Source organism: Hyaena hyaena, unplaced genomic scaffold (assembly GCF_003009895.1).
Source record: "Hyaena hyaena isolate Hyena2069 unplaced genomic scaffold, ASM300989v1 scaffold_1052, whole genome shotgun sequence".
Taxonomy (NCBI): Eukaryota; Metazoa; Chordata; class Mammalia; order Carnivora; family Hyaenidae; genus Hyaena; species Hyaena hyaena.
In genome coordinates this window covers 481,078-499,609 of record NW_024081678.1, presented here as the reverse complement: position 1 = coordinate 499,609, position 18,532 = coordinate 481,078, and the positions used below count along the sequence as shown (strand labels likewise).

General features: G+C 33.8%; 1 protein-coding gene across 4 annotated transcripts in view; it reads left to right on the top strand.

Annotated features, from left to right (window-relative positions):
• CENPC (centromere protein C) overlaps nt 1-16,094 on the top strand; it is a 96,414-nt gene extending 80,320 nt beyond the window's left edge. For 3 of the 4 annotated variants that reach the window (XM_039222045.1, XM_039222044.1, XM_039222043.1), the window contains 5 exons: nt 4,834-4,962; nt 6,786-6,881; nt 8,556-8,710; nt 14,655-14,745; nt 15,884-16,094. In XM_039222045.1, coding sequence (XP_039077976.1) covers nt 4,834-4,962; nt 6,786-6,881; nt 8,556-8,710; nt 14,655-14,745; nt 15,884-15,954 — 542 coding nt within the window. In that variant the 3' untranslated portion in view covers nt 15,955-16,094. Of the gene's footprint in view, nt 1-4,833; nt 4,982-6,785; nt 6,882-8,555; nt 8,711-14,654; nt 14,746-15,883 lie in introns of those variants that run through there. The other variant, XM_039222046.1, reaches the window with a different exon arrangement.
• The last annotated feature ends 2,438 nt before the right edge of the window (nt 16,095-18,532 follow it).

Below are 18,532 nucleotides of genomic sequence, written 5' to 3'. Positions count from 1 at the left end.
CTTTTGGGGATGTGTCAAGTAAGAAGTTGCTGCGGTGGAGGTCAAGGAGGTTGTTTCCTGCTTTCTCCTCTAGGGTGTTGATAGTTTCCTGTCTCACGTTCAGGTCCTTTATCCATTTTGAGTTGATTTTTGTGCATGGTGTGAGAATGATCTAGTTTCATTCTTTTGCACATTGCTATTTAGTTCTCCCAGCACCATCTGTTAAAGAGGCTGTCTTTTTTCCACTGGGTACTCTTTCCAGCTTTGTCAAAGATTAGTTGGCCATATATTTGTGGGTCCAATTATGAGTTCTCTATTCTATTATATTTGTGTATGTGTCTGTTTTTGTGCCAATACCATACTGTCTTGATGATGGCAGCTTTGTAGTAGAGGCTAAAGTCTGAGATTGTGATGGCTCCCATTTTGGTTTTATTCTTCAATATTACTTTGGCTCTTTCGGTTCTTTTGTAGTTCTGTACAAATTTTAGGATAGTTCTAGTTTTGAGAAATATGCTGGTGCAATTTTAATTGGGATTGCATTGAATGTGTAGATTGCTTTGGGTAGTATTGACATTTTAACTATATTTATTCTTCTGACCCATGAGCTTGGAATGCTTTTCCACTTCTTTGTGTCTTCTTCAATTTCCTTTATAAGTTTTCTATAGTTTTCAGCATACACATTGAGGTGTTTACCTCTTTGGGTATGTTTATTCTTAGGTATTTTATAGTTCTTGTTGGATTTGTAAATAGGATCGATTTCTTGATTTCTCTTTCTATTGCTTCATTTTGTGTATAGAAATGCAGCTGATTTCTGTACATTGATATTGTATCCTGTGATGTTGCTGAATTCATGTATCATTTCTAACACTCTTTTGGTGGAGTCTTTCAGGTTTTCCTTGCAGAGTATCATGTCGTCTGCGAAAAGTGAGAGTTTGACTTCTTTGCAGATTTTTATGCCTTTTATTTCCTTTTGTTGTCTGATGGCTGATGCTAGGACCTCCAGCACTATATTAAACAGTGGTGAGAATGGACATCCCTGTCGTGTTCCTGATCTCAAGGGGAAAGCTCTCAGTTTTTCCCCATTGAGGATGATATTAGCTGTGGGCTTTTCATATATGGCTTTTTTGATGTTTAGGTGTGTTATTTCTATCCCAACTTTCTTGAGGGTTTTTATTAAGAAAGGATGCTGTATTTTGTCAAATGTTTTTTCTGCATCTAATGACAGATTTCATATGGTTCTTACCCTTTTTTTATTTATTCATTTTATTTCATATCATTTTATTTTTTAATGTTTATATTTAGAAGAGAGAAAGAGAGACAGAGTACAAGCGGGAAAGGGGCAGAGAGAGACACACACAGAATCTGAAGGAGGCTCCAGGCTCTGAGCTGTCAGCACAGAGCCAGATATGGGGCTCAAACTCACAAACTGTGAGGTCACAACCTGAGCCAAAGTTGGACACTTAACAAACTGAGCCACTCAGCTGCCCCTTATCCTTTCTTTTATCAATGTGATGTATCATGTTGATTGATTTGTGAATATTGAACCAGTCCTGTAGCCCAGGAATGAATCCCACTTGATCATGGTGAATAATTTTTTTATGTGCTGTTGAATTCGATTTGTTAGTATCTTGTGGAGAATGTTTGCATCCATGTTCATTAGGGATATAGGCCTGTAATTCTCCTTTTCTGTGGCATCTCTGTCTGGTTTGGGAATCAAGGTAATGCTAGCTTCATAGAATGAGTTTGGAAGCTTTCCTTCCTTTTCTATTTTTTGGAAGAGCTTTAGAAGAATGGGTATTAACTCTGCTTTAAATATCTGGTAGAATTCCCCAGGGAACGTATCTGGCCCAGGACTCCTATTTGTTGGGAGATTTTTGATAACCGATTGAATTTCTTCACTAGTTATGGGTTTATTCTAATTTTCTGTTTTCCCATTTGAGTGTTGGTAGTACATGGGTGTCAAGGAATTTGTCCATTTCTTCCAGGTTGTCCAGTTCGGTGGCATATAATTTCTTATGGTATTCTCTGATAATTATTTGCATTTCTGAGAGATTGGTGTGATAATTCCATTTTCATTTGTGATTTTATGTATGTGGGTCCTTTCTCATTTCTTTTTGAGAAGTCTGGCTAGTTTTATTATTTTTATTTATTTATTTTTTCAAAACACCAACTCTTTAGTTTTATTGATTTGTTCTCATGTTTTTTTTGGATCCTATATTGTTTATTTCTACCCTGGTGTTTATTATTTCTCTTCTTCTGCTGGGTTTGGGGTTCTTTGTTCTTTGCTTCTAGTTCCTTTAGGTGTGCTGTTAGATTTTGTATTTGAGATTTTCTTGTTTCTTGAGATAGGCCTGGATTGCAGTGTATTTTCCTCTTAGGACTACCTTTGCTGCATCCCAAAGGATTTGGACTGTCGTGTCTTCATTTTCATTTATTTCCATATATTTTTAAATTTTTTCTATAATTGCCTGGTTGACCCATTCATTCTTTATTGTGATGTTCTTTAACCTCCTTGCATTTGGAGGTTTTCCAAACTTTTTCCTATGGTTGATTTCAAGTTTCATAGCATTGTTGTCTGAAAGTGTGCATGGTATAATCTCAGTTCTTTTATATTTATTGAGGGCTGTTCTGTGACCTTGTATGTGATCTATCTTGGAGAATTCCATGTGCACTTGAAAAGAATGTGTATTCTGCTGCTTTAGGATGAAAAGTTCTAAAATACCTTTTAAGTCCATCTGGTCCATTGTATCATTCATGGTCATTGTTTCATTATTGGTTTTCTGCCTAGATGATCTGTCCATTGCTCTAAAGAGTATTAAAGTCCCCTGCAATTACCACTTTCTTACCAATAAGATTGCTTATGTTTGTGATTAATTGTTTTATGTATTTGGGTGCCTCCGAATTGGGTGCATAAACATTTATAATTGTTAGCTCTTCTTGTGGATAGACCCTATAATTATGATATAATGCCCTTCTTCATCTCTTTTTACAGCCTTTAGTTTAAAATCTAGTTTGTCTAAGTATGGCTGTTACAGCTTTATTTTGACTTCCAGTAGCATGATAGTTCTCCATCTCCTCACATTCAATCTGAAGGTATCCTCAGGGCTAAAGTGGGTCTTTAAGGCAGCAAATAGATGTAGGCAGCTTGTTTTTATCCATTCTGATACCTGATGTCCTTTGATTGGAGCATTTAGTCCATTTGCATTCAGTGTTATTGAAAATATGGATTTAGAGCCATCTAAATGTTAACTGTAGGTTTCATGCTTATAGTGGTGTCTCTGGTCCTTAGTGGTCTTTGTAACATTCCACTCACAGAGTCCTCCTTTGGATCTCTTGTAGTGCTGGTTTAGTGGTAATGATCTTTTGTTTTCTCTTTGTCTAAGGAAAACCTTCTCCATCTATTCTGAATTACAGGCTTGCTAGAAAAAGGATTCTTGGCTACATAGTTTTCCTCTTCAGGACATTGAATATTTCCTGCCACTTCCTTCTGGCCTGGCATGTTTCAGTAGATAGGTCTGCTATGACCCTTATGTGTCTATCTTTATAGGTTAAAGGCCCATTTGTCCCTAGCTGAGAATTTCAGAATTCTCTTTATCTTTGTATTTTACCAGTTTCACTATGATATGTCTTGGAGAAGATTGGTTTTTGTTACGTCTGAAGGGAGTTCTCTGTGCTTCCTGGATTTCAGTGTCTGTTTCCTTCCCCAGAAGGGGAAGTTCTCAGCTATGATTTGTTCAAGTATACCTTCCACCCTTTTCTCTTCTTCTCTTCTAGAACTCCTATGACACCATGTTACTCCGTTTCATTGAGTCACTTAGTTCTCTCATTCTCCTCTTGTGGTCTAGAATTTTTTTTATCTCTCTTTTTCTCAGCTTCATCTTCTTCCATAATTTTATCTTCTGTTTCATTTATTCTCCCCTCTGCCTCTTCAGTCCTCCCTGTCACCACCTCTAGTTTATTTCGTACCTCATTTACAGCATTTTTTAATTCATCATGACTATTTTTTAGTTCCATGATGTCTGCAGCAGTAGATTCTCTGCTGCCTTCTATATTTTTTCAAGCCCAGTGATTAATCTTTTGACTGTTATTCTAAATTCTTTTATTTATATCTGTTTTGAGCAGTTTTTTAGCTGTCATTTCTTCCTGGAATTTGTTTTGATGAGAATTCTTCCATTTCATCATTTTGGCTAGTTTTCTGTCCCTCATGTGTTTTAAAAGCTTGTTATGTGCCCTGTACCTGTGAACACTACTATATTAAAGAGGGGTCATACAGTGTCCGGGGCCTGGCCCTTCAGGAGGTGTATTTTTGGAATGTGTTACTTGCTCTCTGTTGTTGCGACTCTGGTTGCTTTATCTCCCTACTTGGAGTGATGTTTTGTACCCTCTAACAGGTGTGCTTTGATTTGTTTGTTGAAGTAGCCCTATGGCCCACTAGGTTGTCCTCATGGACTCCTGGAGAAATCTGTTATTCTGCTGCCCAGACTCTTGGAATTCAAAGTCCTTTGGCCTCAACAGTGCTATGTTTGAGGGATGAGAGAACTTTGGGTTCCCCTACTTCTCTGCCATATTGAATCTCTCCTGTTTTTTAACCTTCCATTGATGACTGTTGATTTCAAGCAACAGATCATTCTACCATCTTTCAGCAATTCATCTTTATTTAGGGTAGTAGAAACATAAGTGGGGTTGATTGGTATCTGTGTTATTTGATTTGAGTTACTAGCTGTGGAATGTAGTAATAGTAATATGTTTTTTGGTAGTCTGAAAGGAAATGTACTATATTAATTTAAATTTTGTTTGAATATTTTTACTTTCCCATATATAATACTTGTTACCTTTTTTGTTGTTAACTTTCAGGAGGATTTGTGATTGGTGGAATACTGTCCCCAGACTCAGTATCATCTAAAAGGAAGGCAAAAGGAAACATTGGAAAAGTCAACAAATTAATTAATAGGAAAAGGATCTGTCTTGATAATGATGAAAGAAGTATGAACTTATTCTGAAAGTAACTTTTAGATTTTGTTTTAAATAATAGTACTCTCATGGGGCACCTGCATGTCTTAGTTACGTGTCTGACTCTTGATTTTGGCACAGGTCATGATCTCAAGGCTGACAGCATAGAGCTTGCTTGGGGTTCTCTCTCTTGCTTTCTCTGCCACTTCCCCTGCTTATGCGCTCTCTCAAAATAAATAAATAAATATTAAAAAGTAGTACTCTGAGAGATAGCTCTTTATAAATTTTGAAATTTATTTCTAAAACCTTTAGATGTAATACTTTAGGGTGAGGTCACTTTTTTTCTTTTCTTCTGTGTTTTTTATTCAGTTTTTAATTTTAATTCTAGTATAGTTAACATACAGTGTTATATTAGTTTCAGGTGTACAGTATAGTGATTCAGCGATTCAATACATCATTATTCAGTGCTCATCATAAGTGTACTTTTAATCCCCTTCACCAATTTCACCCATCCCCTCTCCGACCTCCCTCTGATATATTTTATTTTAAATGAGTACCCTCAGTTAAAGTTATTTTTTTCAACAACATTTTTTACTTGAAGCATACTTCAGGATACATGGTTCTAAAAGATATATTTAAAATAGAATACACATTTTCTTCAAGTACACACAGAAGAATCCCCTATTAAAATCACATAAAAAGAAATATAACAAATATTACAAATTTAAGAAGACTGAAATCATACCAAGTATATTTTCTAACCACAGTGGTTTAAAACTGAAGATTAACAATAAAACAGAGCTGGAAAATCTACAATGTAAATATTAAATAATACATTAATATTAACACACTATTGCACAAGGTTGGGCCAAATAAATCAAATGCAAAACTCATCATTACTTTCGATGTGATTGTTTATTCTGGTCTTTATTTTATTTATTTGTGTTTTTTTGTTTTGTTTTAAATATTAGCTAAGTCTTTTCTTTTTCTGGTTCCTTGTGGTGTTGTGTGAAGTTGTTTAATTGAACTTTTCTTAATACAAGCATTTAGAACCATAAATTTCACTCTTAACATCTGCTTTTGCTGCATTCTATAGGTTTTAGAATATTGTGTTTTCTTTTTTTTAATTTTATTTTAAGTAATCTCTACACCCAACATGGGGCTTGAACCCACAACCCTGAGATCAAGTGTCATACAGAGCCAGATTCCCAATGTTTATCTTTTATTTTGAATATATTTTTTAATGTCCACTTTTCTCATAATTTTATAAATAAACTGATTTTGTTCTTTAAAAATATCATTAATAGCATGATATGAAGCATTTCTTTAAGAACAAATTGCTTTGTCATTGAAACTGCCCTTTCTCCCATGCTCAAACTATGATTAAACAGACATTTTAGGGGCTCCTATGTAGCTCATTTGGTTCAGCATCTGACTCTTGAACTCAGGTCTTAATTTCAGGGTCATGTGTTCAAGTCCTGTGTTCAAGTCTACTTTTAAAGAAAATAAAATGAAATAGATATTTCAATAAATTTTTTATGAAGTGTATTAAATACTTAAGCTCTCTTAAAGAATATTCAGTACACCATTTAACTTCTTGATGTTGCAAGAGTATCAAGAGTTGTCATAACAGGCTTACAAAAATAAGTTTAGTATGCTTGCTTCTATACTGAAACATTGTGGTGTTTGAATTTTTCTTTATCAGAGTGGTCATTTATAAATAGGAAAATAGGAAGAGATTTTTATGCTTCTGGCAATTTTTTTTGTGGTTTGTCTATGGCTATATTTTATACTATACTTTTTTTTAATTGAGAAGAATTTAAGTAGTCTGTATTTCAGTGATTTTTCTTTTGCAGAGAATAAATTAATGGTAAATCTGAATGTACCTTTGGGAGATCCGTTGCAACCAACAAGGGTAAAGGACCCAGAAACAAGAGAAGTTATTCTCATGGGTAAGATTAGAGATGATACTGAAAATGCTTAATTTTACAGCTAGCAAGGACAAAGTGCTGGCTTGATGACTAGCCTATCTACTTTCTTTTTTTCTTCCCAGCTCTTTCAGAGCCTAAGTCCAATAGAGTATCTAATTCCAATACGCAGCCTATGTGACACTACTCTGGAGGAGCATCGATACAAAACATCTAGAGGGCAAATAGCACAATGCATTTACACTCTGGGTTACAAGTGCTATCATCAGGAGTGTTGCCTCCCCAGTAGGGTACAGGTCTTCTTAGACCAAGAGGACACATGGCGACAGGGGCTTCTTATGGGTAATTGTTCCAATTTAGCTGGTAGATCCCAGAATACACCCTTACTATGAGACCAGACAGGGATTGTGGGCAGGATTTAGATAGCCTTCTGGATCGTGGGATGCCAATAATAATAATACCTGGGATATCAGACCTTTAGGATTATGACTAGCAAGGACGTTGATCTGCCATACAAATGTCAGGTTTAAGTTTAAGGCCTGCACAGGGTCCGAGAAGCCTCCTGTTGTATCTAGTAGGCATTAAAAGTACAGTGTCTGGAACACCATGACTGGTTCCAAAGGATGGGCTATAGTGTGATAAGGGCGAGTAGGGGACACTCAGGTATTTAGCAACCAGCTAGTATTTACATACAGGAAATATTTAAATGTTTTAACAGTTTTGACAGTACTAGTAAGTACTGAGAACTGTTTATCCTTAGTCAGAGGACAAAGAGGTCAAGTCAGAGAGGTAGTAATGATATTTTCACTTCAAATTGTGACTGTGAAATAGGTTCCATTTGGCATCTTAAGTAGTACAGTTATTTTTATAATCAGATTGTTTATTTGGCAACAGGTAGAAGTAGAGAAAATTTTGTTTAGTGTAGTATCTTAACTAAAAACATTGCTGTTTAGGTTAGAGAAGTAGTTAGTTTGTCAGGAGTTCATTGCTTTGTATCTGTTTCTTGAGACTGCATTTTCTATGTCCTATAATCTCTGAGATTACTAACATTACCAAAAATCCAAGGAAACAGAAGCTGATGGTAGAATATATTAACTCTGTATTAGGAAAGGTTTATAAATTAAAGGGAAATTCAAAAGTCAGTTAGTAATTAGTGAGCCTCTGTTAGAATTCTTGCTCTACTTGGCAGAAATCTTGCTATTTAATAATCAGTCAGGAAAACCCAAAATCTGTTGTCATGATGATACATTTGTTAATTGTGGGCTATGTTAAACTTTTTAAAGATGTGGAATTCTTTCTTGTTTCCTAGCTAATTTTGTTTTCTGAGCTATAGTAGAAATAATAATAATACTGCCATTATTATTATTAATAGCTAAGGCTTACCTAATGCTTATTTCATGGCAGGCAGTGTATTAAATACTTTATGCACATTAATTCATTTGATATTTGCAACTCTCACATAGATTAACTATTATTGTCTCATTTTATAGAAAAAGAAGCAGTGGCACAGAGTGAGAAATAACTTGCCTGGTCATACAGCTTATAAGACAGACAGAATTTGACCTCTACCATTTTAGCTCGAGTAAATGAGGTTTATGTCTAGAAATAACTCAGTATATTGCATATATGTGTATATGTTCTATCATTGATCGTTATTATTGTTATTGCTTTATATTTATATTAGTGTTTTTCCCTTAGATCTTTTAAGGCCACGAGATACATATCAATTTTTTGTTGAGCATGGTGAGTTGAAAGTATATAAAACACTGGATACACCCATTTTTTCAATGGGAAAATTGATCTTAGGACCACATCAAGAAAAGGGAAAGCAGCATGTTGGCTCAGATATATTGGTAAGTGTGTCTCTCCATATATTTATGGTTTGGTATAACCCTGGTTTATTGGACTCGATGAGGCATTAAAAATGCTATTTTCTCAGAAATGAAATTACTATAATACATAGAAAAATTTTTTTTTAATTTCTTAAGTCGTTTTAGAGTTGGTTAGCTAATGGTTATTTAAAAGTATTTCTTAAACTGATGGCTGATAGGGGTGGGGAAGGGGGGTGATGGGCATGGAGGAGGGCACTTGTTGGTATGAGCACTGGGTGTTATATGTAAACCAACCTGACAGTAAACTATTTAAGAAAAAATAAATAAAAGTATTTCTTCTGTACATAAAGCATTGTAACTTTGAAATTCAAAAATTCAAAAGTTTCTTTACTTAAAAGAATCCTAGAATGCAAACAAATCATTAGAACCTGTGAAAATTAAGTCTAAATCTCATTTCTGTGGTCATGCAGTTTAGCAGCAATGAAGTTTTAAAAGTCATCTTCAGAGTCATGTAATTAGTGGTAAACTGAGGACTAGGTGCTAGTTACTTAAGTAAATACTAAATAATGTATTACTGTATATGGCAGTATTACTGGCTGAAATTACAATGAGATTCAAGGTGTCAGTCTCTGTCTGTCTCTCTCTCTTATTGTAGATACATACCCCTATACCATTGATATGAGATATATGTATATATATATAGATAAATAGATATTCACATATATCTGTATTTGTACATTTTTGGATTTGAAAATTAGAGAATTTGAAACTCACCAAATTTTAAGAATAGAAATATTTTACTGGCATTTAAAAAATATTATGTCTAAGGCACCTTTTTCAGTAAGTAGTATTTCAGGAACCTGTGTATCATGGGTTCCTAAAGTATTATATTCAAAACAATTATTTTTACTAACAAAATTGAAGTAAATTCAAGAAAGAAAAAGAAAGAACATCAGGGCCCTTGAATTTATATTAACAAACAAGAACAATTTGAGGCAAGGAAAGAAGGTGCACATGAGAGTAAAAGAGTAATTCATGCTATCTTAGTATAACTAGAATCCAGATTTAAAGTATTTTGTTGTAAGTTATATATTTACTTATTTTGAGAGAGAGATAGAACGAGTATGTGCAGTCAGTGTAGAGCCTGATATAGGACTCGAACTCACGAACTGTTGAGATTTTGACCTGAGCCGAAACCGAAAGTTGGACGTTAACCAACTAACTGAGCCACCCAGGCGCCCGAGATTTAAAATATTTTAAAACGTACTTTAATCCAATCTTAAAATGTTATTGATCTCTAGGTGCTATTCAAAGAGTAAAAATAATGCATTTAACTGAAGTAATTATACCTGTATAATCCTTAAAGAACAATTAATTAGATAAGCATTATGAAATATCATTATTGAAATAATAGTACTTACTCATTAAATTGTAATGCCATTATTCTACAAAAGAAAATTTTAATAGTAAATGTTTGAAAGTATTTAACCTGGCTACTATTCCAAGAAATACATATTAAAAACACAGATATTTTATATTTACTGAAATAGTAGAAATTATTGGAAAGATATTTGTATTCTTTGACCTATGAATCTCATTTCAGAATATTTTCCTAAGAAAATAATTTAAAAGTTAGGAAAGCTGGACATATGTAGGTATTTATTGTGATATTGATAGTAATTGCAAAAATTAGAAGCAATTGAAATGTGCTGCGGGAAGAAATGGTTATATTTTATATTTTGATTTAATGAGATAAACCAATTTATGATAATAAGTAGTTAAATAGCACTTAGATGTTCCAGGTACTCTACTAAGTATTTTTATGTCAGTTTAAGCATATTATTTTAAAGAATAGCCATATGAAAAGAAGATCTTTAGGGTAAATATTTAAGTGAAGTTCTATAAAATAGAAAATCCTCTATTTTATTGTAACTAGAATTTAAAATGAAAATCAAAGGAACTGTAGAAAAATAACATGTTATTAGGTTATTATAGTTGATTTTTATTTCTTTGAACTATTGTCTTTAACGTTTTGTAATGAAAATTGGAGTTAAAATTTTTTTGATAACAAGGAGAATATTTTTACATTTTTAAAACCGAAGCACACTTTTATTTTTTTATTTTTTTAAGTTTATTTATTTTTGAGAGAGAGAGAGAATGAATCTCAAGCAAGCTCAGCACAGTCAGCTCAGAGTCCGATGCGGAGCTATATCTCAACAACTGTGAGATCATGACCTGGATCTGAAATTGACAGTCAGATGCTTAACTAACTGAGTCCAAAAACATCAGGCACACTTTCAATATATGCTTTTGAGAAACAAAAGGGACCAGGTGGAGAACCAGCATAGGGCATTAACTCTTTCCTTCAAACTCAGTGTTAGAGAATCTGTATGAAAGGGCATGGTAGCAGTAGTAGATTTGTTAAAAATCAAACCACAGAAGAATTAACAGATTAGTTATTGGAGTTGGTTGTGGAGCTCTCCCAGAAGACAAGAAGAGGTTAAGAAATGGAAAATATAAAAGTGAAGTGATGTGGAGAACAGAAAAAAAAAAAAAATAGAAGAGAGAAAAAAGCACAAATGAGTGAAAGGGTGGAAATATTTGAAAAATTAGGTAATAAATGTTCCAGAACTAAAAAACAAAATGTGAGTGGAACACACTTAAGGGATCCAGAGTTCCTTAGAGAAATGTCTGATTACAGGCCTGGGGCTGAGTTTGAAGTATTTTGATCATACCTGCTAGTAAACTGACCAGAGACCATTAGAATTGGTCACAGGATCCAACTTGAGGATGCTCTTACTGGACAAAGATGTGAGAGTGTCAGTAAGTGTCAGTAAGAATAACTTAAGTAAATTGATACACATCCATTATATCTAAATTCATGAATTTGAAAGACAGCTACAAAAAAACTAATTCACCACTGTTGGAGAATTCTAGGAAGCTAACTCATTTTGACAACAAATATGTTAAAACAAAAAACATTTATTCTGCCCTTTTCATATAAACTGTACTATTATGTAACCAAATAAAGATGAGGCAAAGTTCTGTTAGAAGTATTCCAATTAATAAATGAGAAAGGAACGTTAGAATGAAGTATTACCATTTTGCAACCCCTGGTAAAGTGTTAGATCTATCTAGATATTGAGCATCAGTGTCTGCTAATATCTGAAAAGAAGGCAACCAGACATGTGCCTTCTGATGAAAGAATACAACAATATGTATAAAATAGTCTTGCCTCTTCCATCCCCTTAAAAATAATTAACAACAACAACAAAAATACTTGAATTTGATCAAAAATCTAAGATCCAGCTACCAGTTTATAGGAAATAAAGAATAGATGACCTTTCAAATGACACCTTTGAGTGTAACGAGCAAAATTCAACTGTGCAGAGATTTTTACAACTTTGCTGTTTGCTTTCTTTACGAACCAAGGAGAACCTATAGATCAGGGTTTCTCAACCATGGAATTATTCACATTATAGACTAGATAATTCTTTGTTGTAGGGGGCTTTCTGTGCATTGTGGGATGTTTAGAAGCATCCCTGGCCTCTACCAAATAGATTCTAGTTGTAAGAATCTAATCTAATCTAGTTGTAAGAATCAGAAATGTCTCCAGACATTGCCTGTTGTCTCCTGAAACTGAGAAATGACCCCCAAATTGAGAACCACTGTAGTGATTTAAGTGATTTAAGAGGATAAGCAAACTCTTAAAAATACATTTAAGAGACAGTTGGAAATTTTCATACTGACTGGGTATGTGATATTAAATATTCACTTATGTTTAGGTGTGATAATGCTAGTGTAGTCATGTTTTTAAAGAAGCACCTTGAGGTGCACCAGGCTGTTTCAGTCAGTAGAGCATGCAACTTGATCTCAGAGTTGTAAGTTTGAGCCCTACTTTGAGTGTGGGGATTACTAAAAAAAATAAATAAATAAATAAACAAACCTTTAAAAAATAAAATAAGAAATCACCTTGGTTTTTTAGTGCACACTGAAATATATATAGATGGGTTTATGATGGCTGGGTGTTTATTGCAAAATAATATGGAATGGGGGAAGTAAAGAGTCTGAACAGGGAAGGTTGTTGGTGTTAGATACTCATGGGAGTTCAACATTCTATTTTTGTGTATTTCTTTTTACTAAACAACTTTTTACTTAAATGTTGGCAGAAATGGGGAGAGTTGTGCTTAGAGAACCACACTGAATAGATTAAAACACACACACACACACACACACACACACCTAGAACTATATGCTTGACTTTCTGGGTGGTATGTTTGTTGCCTTTTGTTTTTAAAATTGGGACAAATTTTTTTAGATGTAATAAAAATATTTTCTTTTTTTAACTTTAAAAGTGCCTTTGGAACCATTTTCAAGAGCTTTATTCCCATTTAGGGAGTTAATATATATCATATTAAGAGCATGAATTCTGGAATCAAGGTGCCTGAATTCAAACTCACCTTACAATGTCATTTACATTGTGAACTTAGAAAACTGCACCCCTCTGTTGCCTCATTTTCTCCATTTGTATAAAGCTATTAAAATAGTACCTGTCTCGCTAAGTACATACATTAAATGAATATAAATTAAGTGCTCAGAACAGTGACTGGCAAGGAGTAAGCGCTATATAAGTGCTAGCTGCTGTTGTTTTTCTGGTACTTTGGACGCATTTTACAAAGAATTAGAAAGAGGAGGAAGAGGAGGAATAATTCTCAGCGGCAAATGTTTTTGATTGTTAAATCTCAAATGTTGAATCTCATTGTTTGAAGGCTTTATGTTGTTTTAGTTGCCCAAAAACCAGATTATTGCCAGGATGCTCCTTATGCATAAATGTAAAATTTGCCATGTTTGAATATGGAAGCCTGTATTATTGAAAGTAGGATTTATCCTTTTACTTTCTTAATGTTGGTCCTTGTTTAAATGTATCATTTGTTTGGTTTGCTTTTGCTCCCTCTTTAGTTTATCAGTTTGAATTACATGTCCCAAGCATGTAACCTTTAACGAGGTGTATATAAAACCCAGCTGTTTTTCTAGTATAACAAAGTGATATTATTTACAGTGGTTCTGAATTTTCATAAGCTAGTAAATAATAACAAAAGACATTTCTTCCCATATTAATTTTCTATTGCTTAACAAATTGGTATAGATTCAGTGACTTAAAACAATACCCATTTATTGTCTCATAGTTATGTAGGTTAGAACTCTTTTATTTTTAAGTGTTTATTTTGAGAGAGAGAAGGGAGGAGAGAATCCCAAGCAGGCTCTGTGCTGACAGTGCAGAGCCAGATGTGGGGCTCAAACTCACAAACTTTGAGATCATGACCCTGAGCCAAGATCAAGAGTCAGAAGCTCAATCGACTTAACCACCCATGCGCCCCTTTAGATTAGAATTCTGGTGAGCTTGGCTGAGTATTCCGTTTAGAATATCACAAGGCTGGAATCAAGATGTTGGGAGCCCTGTAGTTTTCTCTGGAGACTCTGAGGATGAATTTGCTTTCAGGTTCAGTCAGGTTGTTGGCAGAAATCAGTTCTACATGGTTGTAGGACTGAGTTCCATTTTCCTTGCTGGCTGTTGGCCAGAGTGTCATTCTTAGCTTCTAGAAATAGCTAATATTTTTTGGCTTATGGCCCTCTTATCTTCATTGCCAATGGTCTGTGTCTTTCTCATGCTTTGAATTTCTCTGGCTTTTCTTCTCCTTCATGTCTCATCTGCTTCCAGCAGGAAGAATTCTCCACTTTTAAAAGGGTTTGTGTGATTAGAATGGGCCCAACTAGATAATCCAAGCTTATCTGTCTCCCCATCTCAAGGTCCCTTCAAAACAAGTTCTGAAGATTAGAGTATAGACATGGTTGGAGGGCCGTTTTTCTGCTTATTCTTAAAGAAAATGTTTCCTTTAAGTTTCTGTACAGTATAGTTCTGGTGGTGGTTCAGTTTGAAATGAAGTTTTAATTTTTAATTTGACAGGTTTTTTATGTTAACTTTGGTGACCTTTTATGTACCTTACATGAAACATCTTATATAATAACAACTGGGGATTCATTCTATGTTCCTTCAGGTAAGAATAATTAAAGACATTTTCTTTCATATAGTTAAATATTTATGTAGTTGCTCACGAGCACCCTGCAAATAAATGGAAGCCACAGTGGTCAAAATTAGACTGTCATGTGACTGATGCTAAAGAAGTTTGATACATATTTTAATTTTACCATTAGGTAAGTATGTTAGTATTCCCTTACATGAAAATTGAACAAGAGTTGTTTATTGCTAAAGGTAAAAATATTTAGTTAGAAGATATGTTGTGTCCATTGTAGGAGGAAATTGCTTCTGCTCTGTTATGTCTAAGACATGTAGTGAAACAATTTTTAGTAGGTTATTTTAAACATACAGAATAGTGTGTTTCATCAGCTGTGGAAGAGCACAAGCCTTTGGAAAGAGGACTTTTACTTTGTTCATTTGTTGATTCATTATTCAAGAAAGGTGACTGAAAGTCTATCAAACAAACACTGCTCTAAAAGTGGGATACATAAGTGAACCAAATAGAGAAAATCCTTGTCCTCATGGAGCTTACATTCTAATGACAGGAGACAACAGGAGTAGCAGTGTTTATATAGTCTTTAGTGCATGCCAGCACTGTTATGAACACTTAATATTTATTGCAACTCAGGTAATCTTAATCTGTATCAATTTCTAATATACAGAAAGTCACAGTATGGTACTCAGTGCTGTAAACCTGTCTTATGTATGGCTTTTCTTCTGTATTTCACTTTTGTTGTTTATAATTAAGAGAAGCATTTGCTTTTTTTAAACTTTGATATTCTATTTTACCTTTTATACTTCCTTATATATGCATATATCTGGTTTAGGGGAATCTATAGAAGTTTCACAGAATTAATAACAGTTGAATTCAAAGAAAAATATTCCTTCACCCTTGGCTAATTTATCTTTACATTTAGAATGATCAGAATGATGTAAGATTTTCATTCTTTCAAACCTTTTCTGTATTACATGGGATGGTTAACTTGGATTTTTTTTAGTTCATGGCATTAAATAAGACTTACTTCAGATAAGTTGATCTTTAAAAAGAAATGGTAATATATACTTTTTAACTGCCTTAGTGATGGCTAAACAATTAATCAAAAGGAAATGATTCCTGTGGAAATAATTGGATTTTTTTCTTACTGCTTTACTTCTAGGTAATTATTACAACATCAAAAATCTCCTGAATGAGGAAAGTATTCTTCTTTTTACTCAGATAAAAAGATGAAAGATGAAGCAGAGTTTAAAACAACATGTGTGTGTGTGTAGATACACACACATGTCCATATATGTATAAAACAGTTTGTGCAGTTGAGACATTTATCTTTGTAATTATTTTTGATGTTTTAAAATAAAAGTTTTATTCAATTTTGTGTTCTCTTATCTGATAAACATCTCAAACTCCCAAATGTGTCTTCTACTTTTTATATACATGTACCTATAGGCCTGTAGTGATGCCCACAATTCATAGTATTTTAATAACAAATACCAAAATCACTGCTCTCATAGTTAAATATAGGACATTCATATCTTAGAAGAGATTTGATTAATATATTCATTCATTTAAAAATCTTTTCCAAATGTTAGTTTTAAGTGACTTATAAAATAATCCAGTAATAGAGAACCGTGATATATATAACTAGTACATCTGAATTACTTTCCTAGGGCTTTGTAACAAAATAGTACAAACTGGTGGCTTAAACACAAAAATTTATTTCCTCACAATTCTGTAGGCTAGAAATCTGAAATCAGGATGTTGGCAGAGCCATGTTTGCTCTGAAACCTTTAGGTTTCACAATAATGCTTCTGCTTAGAACTCTTCTATTAAAAGGAGAGCTAAGGGGTGCTTTGGTGGCTCAGTCAGTTAAGGGTCTGACTCTGGCTCTGGTCATGATCCCACCATTCATGAGTTTGAGCTCTGCGTCGGCCTCCGTGGGGAGCCTGGAACCTGCTTCAGATTCTGTGTCTCCCTCTCTCTGTGTCCCTCCCCCCTTACTCCCTTTTTCTTCCTTCCTTCCTTCTTTCATAAGTACCAGGATATCCATCTATTTTATCTCTTTGGTTTTGGTAAGTTTGGTTTTTGAAGAATTTGCCTGTATCTAAATTTCAGCATGATTTGCGTGAGATTCATAATATTTTCCCTTTCAAGAGCTTTTTTGAGATTTGATATAAAATCTTAAAATATGCATAAGTTAATATAAAATGCTTAGTATAGTATCTGAAGCACAAATTATGCTATATAACTTCTTTTTCTTTTTTTGGTTACTTTTTGCTATTATCAGTTTTGTTACTCTTAAAATAATTAACTTTTGTTTCATTGATTTTTCTCTCGTCTATTCCATTCATTTTTGATCTGATCTTTATAATTTAGTGCATTCTTGGGGCACCTGGGTGGCTCAGTCGGTTAAGCATCCGACTTTGGCTCAGGTCATCACCTCATGGCTCGTGGGTTCAAGCCCCACGTCAGGCTCTGTGCTGACAGCTAGATCAGAGCCTGGAGCCTGCTTTGGATTCTGCCTCCCTCTCTTCTCTGACCCTCCCCTGCTCATGCTGTCTCTCTCTCTCAGAAATAAATAAAACATTAAAAAAAATGTAGTGCTTTCTGTGTTGAGTTTGATTTTTTTCTGCCTTAAGGTGAATGTATTTAGATTGTTTATTTTAGAATTTTCTTCTTTCTAATTCAGCCATTTAAACCTGCACTTTGATATGTCATTTAATTCAAGACATTTAAATTTTTTTTGTTGTAATGTTAATCATTGACCAATGGGTTATTGAAAGTGTCTCTTGTAATTTCCACATTTTTGAGAGTTTCCCAGATTTGTTTTGCTAAACTAATTTGGAGGTTTGCTGAGTTTTTCCACAGCTTCACCTTTTGTAGCACTGTGGTTCCTATTGCATCTGTTCAGTTCTGCTGTTGAAATATGAAGGCATCTGTAGACAAAGTAAATAAATAGGTGTGGCAATAAAACTTTATATACAAAAATGCAGTGATCTGCATTCAGCCTGTAGGTGTGATTTGCTAGTCCTTTAACATTTATTGATACTGTTTTATGATCCACAGGATGGTCAGTCTTTGAGAATGTGTCACGTGTTAGAAATGTGTATTCAATTGCTATTGGAGTATTCTGTGTCTGTTGGTTGATAGTATTGTTTAAGTTTTCCATATCCTTACTGACTTTGTGTAGTTTTTCTTTCCATTGCTGATTAGGAATATTGATACCTCTGATTCTACCTATTGAATATTTCTTATCTGTCAATTTTCACTTCATCTGTTTTGAGACTGTTGAAGTACATTTTCATTTATCATTATTTTACTGTTGTATTGACCTATATCATTATGAAATATATTTTTTAGTAATATTTTCCATTTTAAAGATTATTTTGTCTGATGTTACTGTGGCTAATTCAGCTGTCTTACATATACTGTTTGATATATCTTTTTGTGTCCTTTTATATTAATTTATTATATCTGAATTTAATATGTGTCTCTTGGAAAGCACATAGTTGGGAGTTACTTAAATACAATCTGATAGTCTCTGCCTTTTGATTGGAATATTTAATCTACTTGTTTAATGTAAATATTGGTAAGATTTGATTTATGTCTGCCATTTTGTTTTCTGTATTTCTTAAGGGGTTTTTGTGTGCTTTTTTTTGTTATAACTGTTTCTTTCTGACTTATTTTGGATTAGACAGCCTTTATAATATATCATTTTAAATCTTTTAGATTTATATTTTGAGTTACTTTAGTGGTTGCTGTAGAGATTTCTTCATCTTAAATTTATCTCAGTCTCTGTGAGGTTACTTAC